The sequence below is a fragment of the Littorina saxatilis genome, linkage group LG1 (genome assembly GCF_037325665.1).
Source record: "Littorina saxatilis isolate snail1 linkage group LG1, US_GU_Lsax_2.0, whole genome shotgun sequence".
Taxonomy (NCBI): domain Eukaryota; kingdom Metazoa; phylum Mollusca; class Gastropoda; order Littorinimorpha; family Littorinidae; genus Littorina; species Littorina saxatilis.
Window position 1 is genome coordinate 10357155 of NC_090245.1, and position 22102 is coordinate 10379256.

Genomic DNA, 22102 nt, shown 5'->3' on the forward strand with positions numbered 1-22102 from the left:
CTCACACAATTAACCTTCGCCGGTCGGGTCCGTGTGGACCCAGAAGGGTGTTTAATTGCAAATACAGTATCTCTTAAACCAGTTGGAATTTTTTAATGAGCTTTTAAGAATGCCTCAGACACATAAAAAGCTCTTATGTCCTAAAAGATCATTAAATTTCAGCGAGAAGTATATGTAATAATTAAAAAAAAAGGTCAAATTTAGACTACACACGGAAGACATCGTGGGGATGTGCGGACCCATGTTTCTCAAACTGAAGGAACTTACATAAAAACTAGGGAGAGAAGTCACAAACCTTCAGGTATTGGCTCTAGACATAATTTTCTACGATCTGTTAAATTTTGGAGTTAATAAGCAAGTCGCGTGGAGCGAAACTTAAAAATTTTAATAATAAATTTTCATTTGATTAATATACTTACCCAACTCACATATAGCAATTAACCCATAGTTCAGTGCTGATATCGCTGTACGCGTCCCCTTAGCAACAAGGAAGACGCCTCTAAAAAAGAGTGACCGAGACCCGTAAGGGTATCCAAGCCAGCCCGTAAGGGAGGCTGCCTTCCATATGCGCGCGCATATGCCGCCATCTTGTCATTCTACACGAAGCCCAACTCACTACTTTTTTAGACCCCCATACCCCCCACAGCGGGGAGGCGGGAGGGAATAAACGATGTGAGTTGGGTAAGTATATTAATCAAATGAAAATTTATTATTAAAATTTTTAATTAAATTACATATCTTACCCAACTCACATATAGCAGATTGCTACTATAGGAGGAGGGTACTTACCAACTTACGACCGCAGGACCTGCCCTGCAGCCACGAGAGCAGGCAAAGCCGCACTGCCATCTTGCCGCCTTGCCGCAATGTCTCTCAAATAAAAATTGATGAACACGTCCTCAGATTTCCAATAAGCCGCCGCCAGGACCTCTGATAGGCGCCCTGAGCGAAGCACGGCCACAGAAGACGCCCAAGCCCTCGCTTCGTGCGTCCTGGCTGACGTAAGAGGAAGCACCGCCCTGACCTCGCCAGACTGGCGTTGCCACCATCCATACGCTTGCTTAATGGTCAGTGAAACCCATTTAGTCAAGGTGACCTTCGAGATATCCTTCGCCCGCACAGTGTTGAGGGATATAAACAATAATTTCTGAGTTTCCGAGCGAATCGGCGAAGACCTAGACAGGTAGCTGCTTAACGCCCTGACAGGACAATTTGACAGATCGGGGTCTCCAGGAGCGAGTATATCGCTCAAGGGTGGAATACGAATGCAAGGCAAAGCCTGACCGGGCTTTTGATTTTTAGCGAGAAAATTAGACGTAAATCTCAAAGAGTAGGAGCCATCCCTCTCAAGGGAAATATCTTTAGCGAGACCAGAAAGTGCGTGCACCTCGCTACCCCTCCTAGCCGTGGCAAGCAAGACCAAAAACAGAGTTTTTCTCGTCAAATTAGGTAAACTAGCCAACCGGAGAGGCTCAAAGTCCTCCGATGCAAGGAAACGGAGAACCACAAACAGATCCCAGGCAGGGAGCTGTGATCTTGAGAGCGCTGCGTCAAGGGCAGCTCCCTTAAGCACGCTTGAAATGACACCGTCAAGATTGATCTTGCGACCGAGCTGTCTAAGAGTGGAAGAAATCGCAGACCTTCTAACTCGCAATGACGAAGGAGAGACCCCCCTACTAGCCAACCAAGAGAGGTGGTTGGCTACCTCCATGGACCTTGGGGAAAGATGTTGAACCTTATTCTCAGAGCACCACTTGGCCCATGCAGCCCAATGAGAAGAGTACACGGAGCTAGTTGAATCTCTGTGTGCTTTCTGTACCAGTTTCAGAGTTGTGGCCGAGGCCCCGGCACGACGCAGAGCGATTCTGACAGAATCCAGCCGTGAAGCTGCAACGCTTGCGGATTCTCGTGCGGGACCCCTGACCTGGGCTGTAACAGGTCGCCCCTTCGAACGCCTAGAGGAATGGGTGGGCGCACTGCCAGCCGCAGAAGGTCCGGATACCAGTGCTGGCTGGGCCAAAGAGGAGCAACCAGCACCAGCGCTGGTTTTTCCAGATCCACTTTCCTTACCACCTTCCCTAGCAGGCAAAACGGAGGAAAAGCGTAAGCCTGCAGATTTGACCAATCCAGATCCAACGCGTTCACCGCCCACGCCAGAGGGTCCGGGAACGGTGAGACGAAAAGGGGAAGCCTGGTGGAGAATCTCGTTGCAAACAGATCTATGCAAGGCTTGTCTACTTGAACCCAAAGACGGTCCAACGCCTGGTGGGAGAGGGTCCATTCTGAATGCAGAACCTTGTCCCCCCGACTGAGGGCATCCGCCAAAACATTGAGCGTGCCCTTCAGGTACTTCGCTGAGAGAAGTATGTTGTGCGAGCTGCACCAAACCAACAGACGGCAAGCGCTCTCCGACAGCTTCTGCGAGCGTGTGCCCCCCTGCCGATTTATGTAAGCGGCCACAGTCGTATTGTCCGTGTGGACTTGAACATGACTGCCCCCCAGAAGCGGCAGGAAAGCCTGTAAACCCAGAGACACAGCCTCCAGCTCCAGCACGTTTATGTGCTGAGGAGCTAGGGAGAGATCCCACAGACCGGAGGCTGTCTGATCGGCCAGATGAGCACCCCAGCCTGTCATGGATGCATCTGTAACAAGAATGTTCTCCGGCGCCGGAGGAACGATCGGAACACCCTGAGAGACCCAGGGGAGCAGCCAAACACTTGTAGTGTTGCTGAACCAACTCCCCAGTCCTATGCGAACATTCCAGCCCTGAGAGGCTTGGTCCCACTGCCTCCTCAAAGCCGCCTGAAACGGCCTCTTGTGGACCCTGCCTAGAGGCACAAGGGGAGCCATCGATTCCATCTGCCCCAGTAGGGAGGACAACTCCCGGGCCGTGGACACACTCTTTCCTATCAACAAGCGAACCAAGTTCTGAAGCTTGTCCACCCTCTTTTGAGAGGGACGGACTAACCACTCCACCGTATCGAAATCCATGCCCAGGTAAGTGAAGCGCTGGGATGGTTCTAACTCTGACTTCCCTAGATTGACTGTAAAGCCCAGCTGAGCCGCCAGGTCGAGAACCCTCGCAGTCTGAGTTCTGCACATGTACTGGTCCTGATGCAGATTCAACCAATCGTCTAAATACGCCCGTAGGCGTACCCCCTCTTGTCTGACAAGGGAGCAAAGCTGGCGAACGACCAGCGTGAAGATCCAGGGGGCCAGGGAAAGCCCGAAGGGGAGTGCCCGAAATTGAAACACTTTCTCGCCCCACAGAAAGCGCAGCCATTTCCTGTCTTGAACATGCATGAGCACATGGAAATATGCGTCGGTGAGATCCACCGACGTGGCCCAATCTCCCGGACGCAGAGCTTCCCTTACAGAGAGTGGAGTCTCCATGACAAACTTGACTACCCGTAGGTATTTGTTCAGGGTGGACAGGTCCAAAACAGGCCTCCAAGCCCCTGAGGCTTTGGGCACCACGAACAGCCTGCCGTAAAAGCCGAGGGACTCTCGATCTCGAACTTCCTCTATCGCACCCTTCAGGAGTAGGGAAGCCACCTCCGCATGAACGGCTGACTTGGCTTCCGGGTCCACGGGATATCTGAAAGGCGGAGGTATCCTGGACAGAGGTGCCTTCCCCTCTGCCCAGAGGAGACGGAATCCCGAACGCACTATTCCCAAAATCCACCGGCTGGACACCAGGCGTGTCCAGGCGGCCAAGGCCCTGGAGGGGCCACCCGCCGCCACCACGGCGGGGGTTACTGGGAATAGTGGCTCGGGAGACCCTCATTGGGGGTGAGGCTTGTGCCCCGACCCCCGAGAACCCCCAAAGGAGCCTCTCTTCTGGTAAGGCGCGCCTCGCCCCCTACCCCGAAAAGAGGTGGACTGATTTTGCATCTTGCCCCCCCCAGACGAAGAAGGCTGAGCCTTACTCTGAGAGGTAGGCTTGCTCTGAACCTTCTGAAAGCCGTGGTGAGCAATCCTTGCAATAGCCAGATCCCTAGCGTCCTGGGTTTCCTTCTGCAAAGCGTCCAAAGAGGAAGTACCCAGCAGCGACCCTTCCGTAAAAGGAGATACCTTAAGTCTGTCAATGGTACCCCTGTCTCGGATCTTTGAACCCGCCAAAAAGGCAGTTCTGCGGGAATGCACAGCATGCCCGTAAAGCCTGGCTGACAAGCTCAATTGTTCCTGAGAGACCCTGGCAAGCGTCGCCAACAGAGTTGTCACATCCTCCTGGGAGGCGTCGTAACGGAACTCAAACGGGTCTAACGATGAAGCGATAGACCTAGACAAAGAGCGTTGGAGAGAACTAGAGACGGAACCCAACTCGAGCAGAGATCTACCCGTCTCCTCCAAAGCCTGAAGAGCAGACTCCGTGTAAGGGACTGTTCTATCCCTGGCATACCCGTCCTCCCGCAGAGAAAGCAGTTCCGGAGTCACCGGTAGAACTGATCTCGGCAAAGCAAAAGAGTCAAGTAGAGCGACGGGACGAACCAACAGTCTAGAGCTCTTTGAGAGCGCAGAACAAGGAACGTGTTGACCCGCTTTAGCCAACCAGGGGCCCACCACCTCCGGCGCCTCCCCATGCTGTGACAACAGCGGAAAGGCATCGGACATAGCTCGACCTTTCGCAAAAACCTTCGACATCTCGACCGCCACAGAGGGGGACTCCCGGAATCGGAACGAACTTTTCGGTTCCTTAGCACTCCTGAAATCCCCTAAGGCAGAAGGAGGATGGACGATTTGTTCACCGCCACCTCCTCCTCGAGATATTTCGAAGCCACTCCAGCCGCCAGAGCCACCGCATCTGGCAGCTGCCGTGGCAAAAAGAATCCAGCACCTTCAGCCTGAGAGGCGGCACCGTCATCCAGGTAGCCTTCGTGCCCTTCCGTGCACTCCGGAGGCTGGTCCCCGTACTGACTAACAGAGTCAAGTCCAGAGCCAGCCATACTACCACCAACTTCCTGCCCCCTGGGCGGAAGCAGATGCCCTTCAACCTGACCACAGTCTACTGACGAGGCGGGAAGAATAGGAACATCTGTTCGCTTGTCAGGGCCCTTAGCACCCACTGACACCCCGACTAAGCGGTGGATATCAGCCGATGTTTCAGAACTTTCACCTGGGATTAGACCCGAGGCTACTCCCTCAAGACAACGCTCACGTGAAGTGCACATACCTTGTGAAGAAGAACGGACACCGGCCGGAGACCCCACGGGAGCCTGAGAGATCCCATCCTGAGACGCATGCACGTCCGCCCTCGTAACAGTAGCAGAGGGAGGCAAACGCACACTGGCCAGCGACGACGTACCCCCGACACCTGCCGGCAGCGCACGTATCTCCGCCTTAGTTGACGAAACTTCAGCCGCTAAGGCCGAAACCTGAGAGCTTAATGTCAAAAGCAAAGAAGCAAAATCCGCAGATGCAAGCCCAGAACCTACAGGCGAGACATCCCCTACAACATGCTTAACCCCGAGCAAGGGCTTCTCCGTAGGTTTAGCAGACGAACCGGAAACTCCGGGCACGCCAACAACAACATCACTACATTTTTTGGATTCTGAACCCGAAAGAGACACGGGCGTATCGCCGTGCGTTTTAGAACTTCTAGAACTTTTCTTAACAGGAGAGGGCGAAGCAGCTACATGTTTAGATGTTGACCTCTTCCCGTCCGCATTGTCGGCCATGATGAAAACAACTCACAAACAAATTTGGAAAAAATTTTGTAAGTCCGAAAACAAGCCAACAATGCCGCCAAAATTCAGGTAAAAAATGGAAAGATCTCACCTCAACAGCAAATGCGAAGTCCGGAGACAAGAAGACACCAAGGGGAACACAAACCAGGTCTGGAAGACCAAGCAAGTAGGCTGAAACACAGCCGGAGCGTACCAAACACGACCAGCTCCACTGAGCGCTGAGAGTAGAATGACAAGATGGCGGCATATGCGCGCGCATATGGAAGGCAGCCTCCCTTACGGGCTGGCTTGGATACCCTTACGGGTCTCGGTCACTCTTTTTTAGAGGCGTCTTCCTTGTTGCTAAGGGGACGCGTACAGCGATATCAGCACTGAACTATGGGTTAATTGCTATATGTGAGTTGGGTAAGATATGTAATTTAATAATACATAACAATGTGGGTCCACACGACGTCTACAGAAGGGTATTCACGTATTTCCTTTTTTGAGAAGCTTTAGTCCGCACGGTAATAATTAAATTAATAATTTAATTACTACTCACGGAAATTTAACCACGGCGTCTACGAAAGAGTATGCATATTTTTCCTTCTTTGAGAAGCATGGGTCCGCACGGCCCAACGATGTCTTCCGTGTGTAGTCGATAACACGGACGGGCGAAGGTTCAAAACAAGAAGATTGCCATCACCTAAGTTACAGATGATACTTTGTCACTGTTCCCCCTCCTAACCATTCCCTGATCTCGCTGCTCCTTTGGAAACCTATTACATTCCACTACTGATTATACTTTCTCCTGATTGCAACTGGTACAGTGATTTTCCATAACATTTGACAAATGATTGATGGTTTTAAACTTACAAAGCCAGCAAAGTGTGACTGAGTTGAAGAGCGATTATTCTGGCAAGCAATAGATGTTGTCTAAATTTGAGGCAAATCGACAAACAAAAACAATTTACATTCACCTACATGAACACTACAACCGACAACAAGACTGATTTATCTTTTTTTAAAACTTTTTATTCACAAATGACCAACACACATTTGACCATGCTACGTATCCATTCTTTCTTACATCACAGCGCCTAGGAACACATTCTATCGGCGTTCTTAGCTCCAGCACCTTCTGCAGAGTCCTTTAAGAATTTAAATGTTTTATCTTTTTTTTCTTCTCATCTGGCGTTTATTATTCAGAATCCTGACAAGAGTTCAAACATCTCAATCCGCTAAAAACTAACCTGCTCCGTGGATACAGAATTGAAAAAAAAAGAAATCCAACAAAACACAAAACTTCTCCTGCGAGGGAAATGATCTGTTAAATATAATACTCTGACGACAGCAAAGCAAGTTGTGATGAGGCCTAAAAAAAAATAGGTGTGGTTACGGTAACCCGACCTACCCTATTTTTGGGGGCCGACCCTATAACTTTTTATTACATTTGTCAAAAAAATACCCAAAACAACAAGTAAACGAGTGCAGAAAACGCAATGAAAGCGAAAGCGCCCGAGTCGCACACTTATTTCCCTGTCAAGTAGGTTTAATTTGTACACATTAGAAAAAAAAGTTTAAAAAAAAAAAGTGATTGCCTACCTTCCTACCCTAGTTTTTTTGGCTATGTTACCGTAACCACACCTATTATTTTTTTTGGCCTTAGAAAAAAAAGTTAAAAAAAAAAAGTGATTGCCTACTTACCTACCCTATTTTTTTGGCTATGTTACCGTAACCACACCTATTATTTTTGTTGGCCTTAGAAAAAAAAGTTAAAAAAAAACAAAAGTGATTGCCTACCTTCCTACCCTATTTTTTTGGCTATGTTACCGTAACCACACCTTTTTTTTTTTTTGGCCTGAGCATGCAGTGTAAGCTGCATTTCCTTTTTGTCCTTCGAAGGTGGTGGAGGGAGTTGTTTAATTTACCCAGACTAACACTCTAACCAACAATGAGTAAACCTTCCTCGGGGAACTCGTATTCTGGAATTTCCATGTTGAGAGGGGCAGGGCCCTTGCGGATTCTTCCAGAAGCGTCGTAGTGGGAGCCGTGGCAGGGGCAGTAATAACCACCATAGTCGCCAGCATTGGCCAGGGGCACACAACCTGAATTCAACAACACACAGTGTAAGTATTATTCAATTTTCAAAAATGTTAAAGAAATTGAATCAGACCATGTCCCCCGAAATCGGCGTATGCTGCCTGAATGGTGGGGTAAAAACGGTCATACACGTAAAAATCCACTCGTGCTAAAAGCATGAGTGAACGTGGGAGTCTAAGCCCATGAATGAAGAAGAAGAAGAAGAATCAGACCAGAATACGACCCCACTGTGATTTTGGAATTTGATGAGGGTCAATCAGACTTGGCTCATGCCTGAAGGTCATCAAATCATGGGGGATTTGTCTAATTAACTAAAATTAGTACGAACAAGAAAAGAAAATGCTAAGAGGACTAAGAAGTCATGTGGTGCTCTACCTCCATTAATATTCAAGAAAATGATAAATTCCTACTTTTTTTCCTGAACTTGTGACCTTGAAATTTAAACAAGATCAACCTGACTTTGGTCATGTAAAGAGATTATTCTTTAAACCCTGGAAGCACGTGAATTTTCAAAGATTTAGATTAAAAAAACTGTCAAAAAATTGAACCAGACTAGAACTTGACCTCGCCATTACTTTGATGAGGGTCAATCAGATACAGGACATGGCTGAAGGTCATCAAATCAGGGGAGTGTGGGAAGTTTGAAAAGCCCCTCATCCCCCCTCCTCTTCCAGGAAGAAGCAGTAAACAACAACACTGTCAAGTATGGTTATTTTTTGGGGGGGGACTAAAAACCGCTCCAGTCAAATGCTCGAGTCTATGAACAGCATCTGACTAAGTTACTCCTTTTCTTTTTAGTGAGGGACACAGCAGTTTCTCTTCTCAAAATGAATAGATTTCCACATTGATCACTTACCCAGGTGAGTGCAGATTCCCAGCAAAACGAGCCACTCGGGGTCCTTCACTCGCTCGGCATCTGTCTCAGCATGTCTCAGTTGAGAGATGTCCACAGCCTGCTCGGTTGAAATCTCCTCAGCTGTGCGGTGACGCACGAACAGAGGCTTTCCACGCCACTTGAAGGTCATGTTTTTGCCCTCCGGAATGTCCGCCAGCTTGATCTCGATCTTGGCCATGGCCAAAACGTCGGCCGATGCAGACAAACTGGAGACGAACTCGCCAACCACGGTTTTGGCAGCGTACGCCCCAGCCATAGTGCCACCTGCAATAGGGAAACACAAGGTTTTGGGTAGCTAAAATGGCTGAAAGAATTTCAGCCTTTTTTTCCATTCATTGCAAGTCACAAACTTTCGGTGTGGGAAAACAAAACGCAGGTTAAAGTTAAACTTCAAGCCAGACGGTAACAAAGTTATTGTGCTATCTATTCAAGGAATAAGTTATAACAATAAGGAAGAAGAATTTTGGTAAAGTAAACATTTGTACATAAAAATAATCATATAATCCCATAGCCACCGACTCAAATAAGAAAAAAAATGCTAAAAGCATACAGCTTCTTGTAGTCTTTTCTAAAATGGAAACGTATTATGGCTGATGATGATCAGGATTGGTTTACGTCTAAAAAAAATTTGTTTTTTTAAAAAGTATTTGTTACAGTTTACACCTCTTCATACCTCCGACAAACATATACGTGAAAGCCTGGCGTTTAGCAGCTGTAGGTGCTGATGAGGCACGACTGTCCTTAGTTCCATCACGTCTGTAGGCAGAGAAATCTGGGACTTGAACATCAGTGTGGGCAAATCGCACCTGTGCCGGAGCTGAAACCAAAGTATCATGATAAGGCACACACAAAAAAAGAATAATCAAGCAAAAACAGTACCCCCCAAAAAAAATGTATACCTGCATTATATTTATAGAGGAAAAAACACACATGATTTCTTCACTAACAAATGTATTTCATAAATTGCTTTCATAGAAAATGTCAACTAATAAACAGAATGACAAAACTTTTAACTAATAAACTGAGTGACCTTTTGTTCTTCAGCTGCTGCACTCTCTGCAGGTAGTACCAGTTGGTAAAGACGTTATGCATAGGTGTCTTTCTATTGCCTTTCTTGTTTCTCTTTTTCACTCGTTTTTGTTGTGTTTTGAGTTGTAACTGGCCAACCATTTATGTAATTTCGGAATGTGTTGGGCTATTCATCTAATGATGTATGTCTACTTAGTTGATGAAACCAACTGTTGTGTTGTGAACTAATTTGGACCCAGACACAGAATATTTTGCGAAATCCTAAAAATGATAAAAGAAAAACAAGCAGGACAACAAGATAATTGAAAAAGTAACGACGAAACATCTAACGACAGATATTGGGAAGCAAAAGCACTCACAGCAAAGAGAAACCGACACACGATCTGCTCCTGTTGGTGTCAATTTGGACATAGCATAGCTGGTTTGGACGAGTCTCTGGGGTGCTACGACGATTTTCTCCGTCTGAGTGACGACAGCTTGTCCAACAGGCTTTGCTAAATTAGCCACAGTTTGAGTAACCGCGTAGAGAAGCGGCGATTTCGGCAAGGAAATCATTTTGTTACGCCGACTTGGATCTCACCTCCAGAAGGGATTTTTGCGAAAGGCCGAAGGACATACACCGCATCGATTTCCGGTTATCGCTAATTTTACGACCATGATTTTGTCCATATTTTTCAAATTAGATACCAATTTATGGATGTAATGACATGTAGATGCATTTGATTTAGTCAGTTTGATTATCACTTTAATATTATCTGTGGGGGTTCAGCGTTTGTCTTTTTGCGACGTCGCAATGCATCATGGGAGTGTGGTACATTCAAAATGTCGAGCGGAGAAGAGTTCGAAGTGGGTATATTTTCTGACAATTTTGGCTCCCATCCTCCGATATATCGACTTGATTAAACTGAGCATATCAGGGTTTAAATCTTTACATATAAATGCATCCTTGAAAGATAATCATCGCCTTTATTACAAGCAGTTCTTGTTTAAAATGTAAACCCTCGTGCATTCTCGGCTCAAGCGCGGAAGTCATGTGCTTGGGTGCACCGCATCATGTAGCAACGTTGATGTTACTTCTCACGAGTCAGTGACATAGAGCGTGTTGTGTCGTTAAACAAACCCGTATGTTCTCTAATTTTGATTAATAGTTTGTTTCTTGTTTTCAACTTGGTCATTGGAATCACAGGTAAGCTTACCTGGAAAGCGATGCCGGCAATGACTCGAATGAGTGAATGTCAATGACGCCCCTAGTTCTCTTTGTTTACATAGGGGCTATGACCGGCCATGTACTGTAAACGCTGTTCTGAAATTTGATGGTAGTTTAATTGATTTTTGCACTGCATGACTGTTTTAACATTCGCTTCTTGTATGTAATGCCGCATGGTATAGCCTACCGGTCAGGTGTATAGCTGTCTTTTTACCAACTTGCTAGTGCTATAATCATTGGAGAGCTTCGGTGTCATTGAAGGCTTTCTTTTTTTTATTTGGCGTTTAACGTCGTTTTCAAGCACGAAGGTTATATCGCAACGGGGAAAAGGGGGAGATGGGATAGAGCCACTTGTCTATTGTTTCTTTTTCACAAAAGCACTAATCAAAAATTTGCTCCAGGGGTTTGCAACGTAGTACAATGTATTACCTTACTAGGAGAATGCAAGTTTCCATTACAAAGGACTTAACATTTCTTACATACTGCTTGACTAAAATCTTTACAAACATTGACTATATTCTATACAAGAAACACTTAACAAGGGTAAAAAGAGGAACAAAATCCGTTAGTCGCCTCTTACGACATGCTGGTGAGCATCGGGTAAATTCTTCCCCCTAACCCGCGGGGGGTGTCATTGAAGGCACAGTACTTCCATTTTAAACGATTTTGTTCACTATCTTACTAGATTCGGCATGGCTTTTACAAGGGATAAGACCATCCCTCCATTTGGAGGTTGACACATTCAAAAACTCAATGGCCTTGGTGCCTGAAATGTCCCTGTGAGTAGGATTAGGAAGTCGGAAGCGTATGATTTATTTTTTTAGTAATTTTGCTGATCAATTGCAGGGATGTCGTAAGGAATCGGTCATACTCATAGTCCGATTAACGGCCGCAGATGTCCGATTCATATGGTCAGGTGGCGGGGATATAGCTCAGTTGGTAGCGCGCTGGATTTGTATTCAGTTGGCCGCTGTCAGCGTGAGTTCGATCCCAGGTTCGGCGGAAATTTATTTCACAGAGTCAACTTTGTGTGCAGACTCTCTTCGGTGTCCGAACCTCCCCCCGTGTACACTACGTTGGGTGTGCACGTTAAAGATCCCTCGATTGACAAAAGGGTCTTTCCTGGCAAAATTGCTTAGGCACAGTTAATAATTGTCTACCTATACCCGTGTGACTTGGAATAATAGGCCGTGAAAGGTAAATATGCGCCGAAATGGCTGCAATCTACTGGCCGTATAAAATTTCATCCCACACGGCATCACTGCAGAGCGCCTAGAACTGTACCCACGGAATATGCGCGATATAAGACTCATTGATTGATTGATTGAGTGTCGGTCAAATGTCCTATCATGCTGTTAGTGTTAAGAGGACGGACATAGTGTGATTAAATTTTGCTTGCATCGGTCGAAACCATAACAATTGAACATGACACTGCATTCAGTTTAGATAACAGATCTGAATCTTACCAGAATTTTACAGCTATGTACTCAAGATCACAATTTCTATAGATGACCCTTTTCTCAGTCATTCGGCAAAATGTGTAACTGTAAACCTTGACACATTTGCAACAGGAACTGTTCCAGAGTATTGAACTTGAACTTGAACTTGAACTTGCGATGTTTAAGGCCTGAGGCCTGTTCATCGATCCTGTCGAATAGTACTCCAATAACACTTTTTTGGTGGCATGCGCGGGCGGTTATTGGTAGCACGTTGGCGAGAATTTCTCTGGTCTGTCTGCCCAGAAATTGTCCAGCCTTCCTTTGAAACTGTTCACTGATGGTGCTGTCACAACTGTTTCTGGCAGACTGTTCCAGTGAGGAATCACCCTTTCTGCGAAGAAGCAGCTCCGAACGTTCAGCCTACAAAATGGTTTATACAACTTGAGGCTGTTTTCTCTAGTGTCTTTGGTTTCGGCCAGCTGGAAATTCGGGTTGCCTGTGTCGTAGATCCCATGCATATACTTGTAGAGATCGATCATGTCACCTCGGAGACGCCTGTGTTCGAGACTGGGTAGTTTGAGTATAGCTAGTCGTTCTGGGTAAGTTTTCTCACTGAGAGCCGATATCAGTTTGGTAGCCCTTCTCTGCACGTCCTCTATTTCCTTGCACAGCAGTTTCTGCTGTGGTTGCCTTACTGAATGTCCATATTCAAGGATTGGCCTGGCAAGACTCTTGTAGAGTTGTACAAACACCTCCCTATCCAGATGCTCAAACGATCTCCTGATGATGCCTATGGTTTTGTTTGCCTTCGCAGTTGTTTGTGCAACATGTCCCTTGAAACTCAGGCGATTGTCTACAAGTACACCAAGGTCTTTCTCCGTTTCGCTTTCTTCTAGAGTGATGCTAACCGCCTCACCACTTTCTTTATGAAGTATTAGTCTGTAATAGTTCATAAAGATATATTGAAAAAAAATCGCTTATTTAACGTCACTTGATCTCCTAACATGTGCGTTTGGATACTGCATTACTGATGAATTAGAACATCTGCAGTGCTAAAAAAAAATATATATATATTTTCATTCAATTTGACATAGTTTAAGATTTGCCAGCTCTGAAAAGCACTTGTTGACATTGTATTACATGCAGAAACATGCAAATTGCATTCATGTTAGCAAAATTGTATATAAATCAGGTGCATGCATGATTCTTTGACAATAGAACTGAATCCTGTTCATTTGATCTATCCATACCCTTAAGCTCGCCAGACGATGAAACCATAGGCTCTTTCTTCTAAGCTTGATAGATGAAGAACATGTTCCATTGTGCTCTGTTGTTCAAACCATTATTGTCAAAGGTTGTTCAACAGGTTGAGGAGATCCTCGAGCAGCGTAGGAGGAAGGGGGTGCTGGAGTACCTTGTTCGCTGGCAAGGTTTCAATGAACTCTACAATTCATGGGAGCCAGTGGCCAGCCTAACCCATTGCAAAGAAGCCGTCAAAAGATTTTTGGCTGAGGTAAGTACTAGCAATGACACATGACATTTTGAAATTAATGGTTGAATGACAAGAAACACACCACTTTAAAGAGATCAAAATTCTGAGCACATAGCAATTTGTTTTATTTAAATCGGTGCAGTAGTTCTCGAGATATGGTCATGAATTTTAGTTGAGAAATTTTGGGCGTCATTTGAGGACAAAGCTAGTGATTGCTGTGGCAATGACATGAAATTTTGAAATGAATGGTTGAATGACAAGAAACACACCATTTTAAAGAGATCAACATTCTGAGCACATAGCAATTTGTTTTATTTAAATCGGTGCAGTAGTTCTCGAGATATGGTCATTTTAGTTCGAAATCACTTTGCTTTGAGCGAGCCGAGATCGCAACCTCTTCAGGCTTTTGATCGGCCGAGTTTAGCATTTTTCGGGTTCAGTTTTGCGCAGCATAATCGTTGGGAATAAGTCATTTCTCGCTCGATTCTTTTGATTTTTGGTTTAAATGAAACAGAAGTTAATGTTTTATAAACTGCATTTTAACCGTGTATGCCGATGGAAGTTTTCAGACCAAATTTTAGTGAAACTCACACGAGTAATATTCACCGACATGCTGACGGAGATGTAGCTTCCGGTGGTTCGCGTTTTTTTGTATGGGAAAGATGTAAGGCTTTCTCTGATTGGTTGCAAAATATCACAGCCCTCCAAGGAAAATTACGGTATTCCGAGCAGTTTGAAATGAACTGGTCGTCTGCTAAGAGTGACGCGAAAATGGCTGAAGAGGCAGTGAAGACTCAAAATATTCCAAAACACATCTCTTATTAATTTCATACAGTAAACTTTGTTTCTGAATCATTTCTTTATTCATTCCTTTTTTATTTGATACATAATATGTGACTCACAAACATCAATTATGCCAATTATTTTTCACTCAAAGTGAAAAAAAAGTGCCTTTTCACTGTGTCCTCAGTTGACGCTGGGCGATGTGGCAATGCTATAAGTACTCAGGTTGTTTAAAAGATGTTTCAGGAGCCATCAGTGCGAAAATGTCATTACACCCCCGGTATAGGGGTGTGTATAGGTTTCGGTCGATGTGTTTGTTTGTTTGTTTGTGTGTTTGTGTTCGCATATAGATCTCAAGAATGAACGGACCGATCGTCACCAAACTTGGTGAACAGGTTCTATACATTCCTGAGACGGTCCTTACAAAAATTGGGACCAGTCAAACACACGGTTAGGGAGTTATTGGTGGATTAAGATTCTACAAGGACTTATAGAGAAACATATTCATGGTCAAAGGGAAATAACCTTCTCAGTTGGTGGCAGTGAGAATGGGTGCAGTGAGAATGGTTATTTCCCTTTGACCAACGGGGGTGTTTTTCCTACCTCGAAGGAATTTCTTGTTTTACATAATTTCATACAGTCGAACCGGTCTAGTCTAATGACCACCAAGGAACCAATGAAAAGTAATAGAGAGGTGGCCTTTATTAAAAAGGTGAATTATGTAGGAAAGAGCTTTGTCCGGCTTTCTTTGGGGTGGTCATCAATCAATCAATCAATCAATGACGCTTATATCGCGCATATTCCGTGGGTACAGTTCTAGGCGCTCAGCAGTGATGCCGTGTGAGATGAAATTTTATACGGCCAGTAATTGCAGCCATTTCGGCGCATATTTACCTTTCACGGCCTATTATTCCAAGTCACACGGGTATAGGTAGACAATTATTAACTGTGCCTAAGCAATTTTGCCAGGAAAGACCCTTTTGTCAATCGTGGGATCTTTAACGTGCACACCCAATGTAGAGTACACGGGGGGGAGTTTGGACACCGAAGAGAGTCTGCACACAAAGTTGACTCTGAAATAAATTTCCGCCGAACCTGGGATCGAACTCACGCTGACAGCGGCCAACTGAATACAAATCCAGCGCGCTACCAACTGAGCTATATCCCCGCCCCCAGTGAGCATGTAGTTGTGATCAGGAGGTGGGCAACAGTACAGGTTCCACTGTAACAGAAGTTTCAAGCAGGGTTCGTACGCTCCTTGAATCTCCTTGAATCCCCTTGAATTTTCAACCCCCCTTTTCAAGGACCTTGAATCTCCTTGAATTTGGAGAAAATGGTCATTCTTGTGTTTAACCTCCTTGAACCTCCTTGAATTCTGAAGTGCAGGCAAAAAAAAAATGTTAATATTAAAGTTTTTCAGCAAAATGAAGCAACTTGACATTTTTGTTCGTTGCTGGAACGGGCAGCAAGTCCAAACGGAATACTACGCTTCCAAATTTCTTGGACATGCTTATGCAACCACCCTGATTGATTCTCTGGAGCCTGCCATGGTGGAGCTGGGATACCGGAAATACTCCTTGAAAACTCCTTGAATACTCCTTGAATTTCACTGTCAGGTGTCTGTATGAACCCTGTCAAGGCAAAGTAGATATGAGGACATTTTCAGCAAGACCAGAAACCTTATCTTTGAATCGAATAAAAACCACTAACAGTACTGAAATGCCCATTGGACAGAACGTAATTCTAATTGCTTATAAAAAAAAAGTTCCCCCTTATTCATTTTCTCTCAGAACAAGCGCTCAAGATCAAAGTCTAGGAGCAGGAGTCGTGGTCGTCCGGCGTCCCAATCCAGATCCAAGTCGAGGAGTACAAGTCGGGGCAGAGGTCGACCACCCAAGTCTCCGGCCACCCCGGCTAAATCACGATCTCGATCACGCTCTGCCTCAAGGAAGACGCCCAAGTCTGCGGCTACTGCCTCTGCCAGAACGTCTCGCAAGACAACTTCAGAGGTGACAGTCACAAAGAAAGAAGCGTCGCCAGCAAAGGAGGAGAAGAAAGGAAGACCGGCAAGGTCTGGGACGCCGTCAAAAGTAGCCGAGACAAAGGCATCACCCAGTAGATCCGACCTTGTGTCGCAGAGGTCTTCAACACGTGTCGGGGGAATACTGGAGAGAAAGTCGGAGGTTTCCACGGTATGTATGATTGTGACTGTTCTACTGTCTTGTTTGTTTTACTTTTTGTTTTTTGGTTTTTTTACCACAAGGGCAGTTGAGTTAGCCGTATCTTTCTGCAAAGACAGGCATGAAAATTCTCCGTATTTTCCGTATTTTTGAAAAAAATTAACCGTATTTTTTTTTTTTCCCCCCGTATTTTTCCGTTTTTTTTTCTCTTTTTTTTTTCTCCTAGTCATAGTTATAGTAAAATAGTTTTGGGGCCATGTTTGAATCCAATTTTAAGGCTCAGATAGTCCCAAATTGCACCCTTGAAAAAAAAAATTCCCGGACCCCCTAGAAGTCTTGGCGCTTTGCGCCTGCGAAAGCGCCTGCGAAACTTGGCGCTATGCGCCTTCGAATTTTGTTTTCAGTATTTTTTTTGTGGTCAGTTTTCATGCCTGAAAGAGTAGTCTGGCTTGCAAATAGTAACTGACTGTGCAGTCTGTGGTGTTGGATTTTGTTGACGTAACTGTCAAAGCAGACACTGTCTCTTGTTGGAGTGAAGGTTATCTCATCGTTTGTTCAAAGAACTCTCGCTGAACTTGATAATGGAGACTGAAGTGAAATGTTTGTGTTGCTAGTTTTTAGTTTGATACACAATGTATGGCCATGACGGGGGCAGTTGCTTACTGGATAAGATATTGGCCTCCTATGCGAGAGGTCGCGGGTTTGAATCCCGGCCGCGTCTGGGTGGAGATTGTCCCATCTCTCAGGTCAACTTATGTGCACACCCGCTTGTGCTTTATCCCCCTTCGTGTGTACACGCAAGCACAAGACCAAGTGCACACGAAAAAGATGTCAGAGTTCGGTGGGTTATAGAAACACAAAAAAATACCCAGCATGCTTCCCCCGAAAGCGGTGTATGGCTGCCTGAATGGCGGGGTAAAAACTGTCATACACGTAAAACCCCACTCGTGCAAAAACATGAGTGAACGTGGGAGTTTCAGCCCATGAAAGAAGAAGTATGGCCATCATTTTCCTAAGTTGTAAGTGCTGCTAGTGTTGACACTGTGGTTGCGTTGAAAGACAATGTGCTGATCAGTTTGTTTTGCAACCCGACTAGCACACATGTTGCCTGAAATCAATGCCAGTTACACTTGATTGCCTAACAAGTAATGAGTAAATGCTGTTGCTGTTGTTTGTTACTTAGTAAAGGCACAGCCACGCTGAATCGCATGGACAGGAAAAAATGCAGTGTAAAAGCTGTGGGAGTTTCACCCATTGAACAAAGAAGAAGATGAAAGCAACACAAAGGCTGTGCTGTAGCTGAAGAAAAGAGACTGACCTGTTTATACATGTACATGTAGTTTTATTGTTTCAGAAGCATTGGTAGTTTTTCTATCAATCATTGAACTGAATTGTGAACACAGCTTGCATTATTTCCCAGTTTCTTTTGATCAAAACTCCTGGTTTGTAAGAACCAAATTTAGGTACCCAAAAACATTTTTGCCAGGGGGGTTTATTCGTATGTGTGTTAATTTCCGCTGTTTTTACTGTTCCGCTGTTATCACTGACACTCTATGCAGCCATGTCTTCATTTAAAGCTTTTTTTAATTTGGCATTGATATTTATTCTAGTATGCTTTTTTTCAGAGATCTATTGAGACCATCCGATCCACGCCTGTCACTAAAGAGTCGGAAATCATGACGACTCGCTCGCGTATGACTGTACGCCAAGTGGAGAACGACGAGAAGCCAGCGCCCAAAAAGAGCTCTACCAATGGCGAGGGGGAGACGTGGGTGTGGTGGTGTGCTGACCACGCAGTCCTCATCCTCTTCATCATCATCTCCATCATCGCTCTCTCCTTCACAATTGAAAGGTCAGAGGTGCTGTGGTCATAGCTGTGAAATTGAGTTTGTGTAGCAGTTACTGTACCTTACATGCTCTTATTAAACACACTCTTTCTCCTGTCTCTCTCTTTCTCTGTCTCTGTCTCTCTCTCTCTCTCTCTCTGTCTGTCTGTCTCTCTTTCTCTCTCTCTCTCTCTCTCTGTCTCTCTCTCTCTCTTTCTTTCTCTGTCTCTGTCTCTGTCTCTCTCTCTCTCTGTCTCTCTCTCTCTCTGTCTCTCTCTCTCTCTCTCTCTCTCTCTCTCTCTCTCTCTTTCTTAGATCTTACAAGGGAGGGAGAGTTAAAGTTAAGATAAGTTTACGGAAGTTGTTATCAGAAAAGCTATGGTCTTGCAAGTTGGCTTCCATTGTAAAGAACAAATCTTGGACATTTTGCACGATTTTGTGTGTGCGTCTTCTCATTTCGATTTTCCTTCTCTGTGCAGCTTTTCGGGAGTGAGAGACAAACTGGTGCCGGATTTCAGCGTTCTGCGTCAGCGGTTGGCGGAGAGCTACGAACACAGCGTGGAGGCCGTCAGCCATGGGTTCAACAGTCTCGTTGAACTGCTGCCTACCTGGGGCAACGCTGGTTCCGCTGGGTCGGCCAAGACTTCACCACCTCCTAAGACATCGGCAAAGTCCACTGGCGCATAAGACACCTGTGTGTTGTGGCGTTGAGCAGTTTTGTTGAAATTGTGTCGTGACTTTTTTGTGTGAGTGTTTATTTTGTTTTATGGGCTGGGAGGGGTAGAGTGACTTGTGTTGTTTTTTGTGGGTTTTTTGGGGGGAGGAGGGGGAGTAGTTTTCTGTGTTTTTTGTTGGGATGGGAGGTTGGGACCATTTTTGTGTGTAGGGACTGGCTCTGTGTGAGAATTAACAGTCTTAAGAATAGTGTGGAGTCGCTTATGTTTTGTTGCAATGGCTAGTAATGTGACATTTTAGTGTTGCTGTATTTTCATTTCATTTTGTGCGTGGTTACTTACACATTGATTTGTAACTATAATGAAACTTAGCTTGCAAATATCACAAAATCTTGTATTATTCAAGTCATTGGTTTAGGACATCAAACATCAAAGTTTCCGACTTAGGGAGTTTTGTATGACAAATGAGGTCATGTCATCCATTATCCATAAATAAGTCGTTGCCTTCACAAATTGATGCAAATCTACATGGAATTCTTTCTTGCTTAGAAGTTGAATATATCCCTTGGAAACTAAGCAATGTATGTCCAACAAAAGAAGAAAAACACGATGAGACGTGTACATACTTAGCACAGACTAGTAATGTGAAACTTTTTTCTTTAGTTTTGTGCTTTTTTTAATTTTTTTTATTATCATTTTGGCTTTCCCTGTTGCATGAAAAGAAAACAACTGTGAATGTAGCTTTTGCTGATTTAGATAACCTAGTTTTAGAATCTTTTAACCTTTTGAGATGTTTACTTTAGGTTGCAAATACGTGATTTCACTGGGTTTTTTTCACTACCACCCCATTTAGAGTGTGTTTTGCTGTGTTACTTGTGATAAGATATCAAGGTGGTATTTTTTTTAGAATCTGCATTTCCCTTTGTAACAGCTGAATTTTATTATTTTGGTTCCATATTTACTATAATATTTGTGCCTTTTGATAAACTTTGATACAAAGTGTACAAGCACTACATAAAAGTAATGGGGATGATGGAACTAAAAGTTTTGTTTTGATGTCTTGCTGGGTTTTTTTCTTCCTCATAACATACTGTACAATAGTTCTTTTTGTTCTTTTTTGTTTTGTTTTTTTGTTTGTGCTTGCATGCATGTGCTTATCCTTTTGGTTGAGTTATCTTTTCATCATGTCAAGTGATTTTTATACCATAGAAATGACAGTATTTTATTGTTTTGATGTTTGTTTTTTATGGAAATACCCATGGCAGCAAAGGCAAGCACATGTACTGAGCATCAAATTCATGTTAACACATCCAGTGTATCAATTTTGAAATGTAAATGTATGAGTTACAGATTGTTGGTTTCTGTGATTTCAGATCATTATGGGTTCTACAGAGGCTTTTGGTAGGCTCACTCACAAACGCTTTTGGTAGGCTCACTCACAAACGCTTTTGGTAGGCTCAGTTAGATCATATGTTTCCTTCCGTACATGAGAAAATAGGGACGTTTTTTTTTATCATTATGGGTTCTACAGGGGCTTGTGTTAAGGCTCACTTACAAACGCTTGTGGTAGGCTCAGTTAGTTGTACTATGTTGCAAGCCCCTGGAGCAATTTTTTTATTAGTGCTTTTGTGAACAAGAAACCAGTATTGGCGTTAACCGGTATTTTACAGGTTGAAATGAGAAAATACTGAAAAATAAGTGACTGTCGGTATAACCTACCGGTTGATTTTTAGAACTACCGTTGTTTTCGCTGGTAAAACAACAAAACCAGTACTCTGAGTTGGACTCCTACTGGTTCCAATGACAAGCCTACCGTTTTTTTCTGGATAGTTTCCATCATAAAAGTTTGTGTACCAGTTTGAAAAAATACTTGCGCCATCACTGGAAACAATTAACAAGTGGCTCTATCCCATCTCCCCCCTTTCCCTGTCGCGATATAACCTTCGTGGTTGAAAACGACGTTCAACACCAAATAAAGAAAGAAAGAAAGAAAGGCTCAGTTAGATCATCAGTTTCCGTACATGAGAAAAAATGGCGTATTCGAAATTTTGGACAAAATGTTTTTTTAATGTCATAAACTAAAGCAAAGGATGCTCAGACACATGAGAACAAGAGATTGATTTTGATAAAGATTTTACTTTGGACATTTAATGCACATGGGATATCAACAAGGTTTCTGAGAATTCAACTTTAGACAGAAACTGAGCAGGGGGTTACAGGTTTATAAGCAAATTTTGTTATTTTCTAGTTTTTAAACTATTTGGTATGTAGTGAGTTTTGACTCAGTAGAGTCTAAAAAGCTCAAAATCTAAGAAAGGGTTAAATTTTTACCTGTTGATAGTTTTTAGCATGTCTTTCAAAAGTTGATTGTGCAATTTATGTCCCTTTTTCCCAAACCGTGTCACAAGTGTTGACATTAAAATGTGTCTTGATTCCTGGACTTCATTGTGCTGTATTCAAACATATGACCACATTTAGTGATTTACTAACAAAGAAGTGCATGGACTAACATTAATTTTCACTATCCTTGTTGTTAAGGTTTGGGATTAATTTGTGTCCTTCACACAGTGGAAGTATGGAATAAAACCTTTTCAAATAGAAATGACACTGCTGAAATTTTATTTCTTTTCTTGTTCTTGTATTACTCTGTCACATGCTGTACCCATAGATGACTCTCTCTCTCTCTCTCTCTCTCTCTCTCTCTCTCTCTCTGGGGCCCTGATTTGGCCTATATGGTCCGCTGGACCCAAAAAGCAACAATTAACTAACTCTCTCTCTCATCATCGTCATCGTCATCATCACGTGCTG

General features: G+C 44.1%; 2 protein-coding genes across 3 annotated transcripts; one reads left to right on the forward strand and one right to left on the reverse strand.

The window, feature by feature from the left end:
• Positions 1-6679: 6679 nt before the first annotated feature.
• Positions 6680-10323, reverse strand: LOC138961288 (cytochrome b-c1 complex subunit Rieske, mitochondrial-like). 2 transcript variants are annotated; one of them, XR_011454149.1, is made up of 5 exons: positions 10053-10323; positions 9338-9481; positions 8626-8928; positions 7533-7774; positions 6680-7039 (listed from the first exon to the last, which is right to left on the reverse strand). XR_011454149.1 is itself a non-coding variant. In XM_070332894.1 (4 exons), the coding sequence occupies exons 1-4, from the start codon at positions 10246-10248 to the stop codon at positions 7611-7613; spliced, it is 807 nt and encodes a 268-aa protein (XP_070188995.1). In that variant the 5' UTR covers positions 10249-10323; the 3' UTR covers positions 7529-7610. The 2 variants fall into 2 exon arrangements, 1 of the variants encoding a protein (XP_070188995.1); XM_070332894.1 differs by lacking the exon at positions 6680-7039 and having other exon boundaries at positions 7529-7774.
• Positions 10324-10498: 175 nt separating this feature from the next.
• LOC138961279 (chromo domain-containing protein cec-1-like) lies at positions 10499-21896 on the forward strand. Its single transcript, XM_070332883.1, has 5 exons — positions 10499-10539; positions 13706-13852; positions 16405-16806; positions 18420-18646; positions 19100-21896. Exons 1-5 carry the CDS (start codon positions 10516-10518, stop codon positions 19305-19307), a joined length of 1008 nt encoding a protein of 335 aa, XP_070188984.1. The 5' UTR covers positions 10499-10515; the 3' UTR covers positions 19308-21896.
• Positions 21897-22102: the final 206 nt, after the last annotated feature.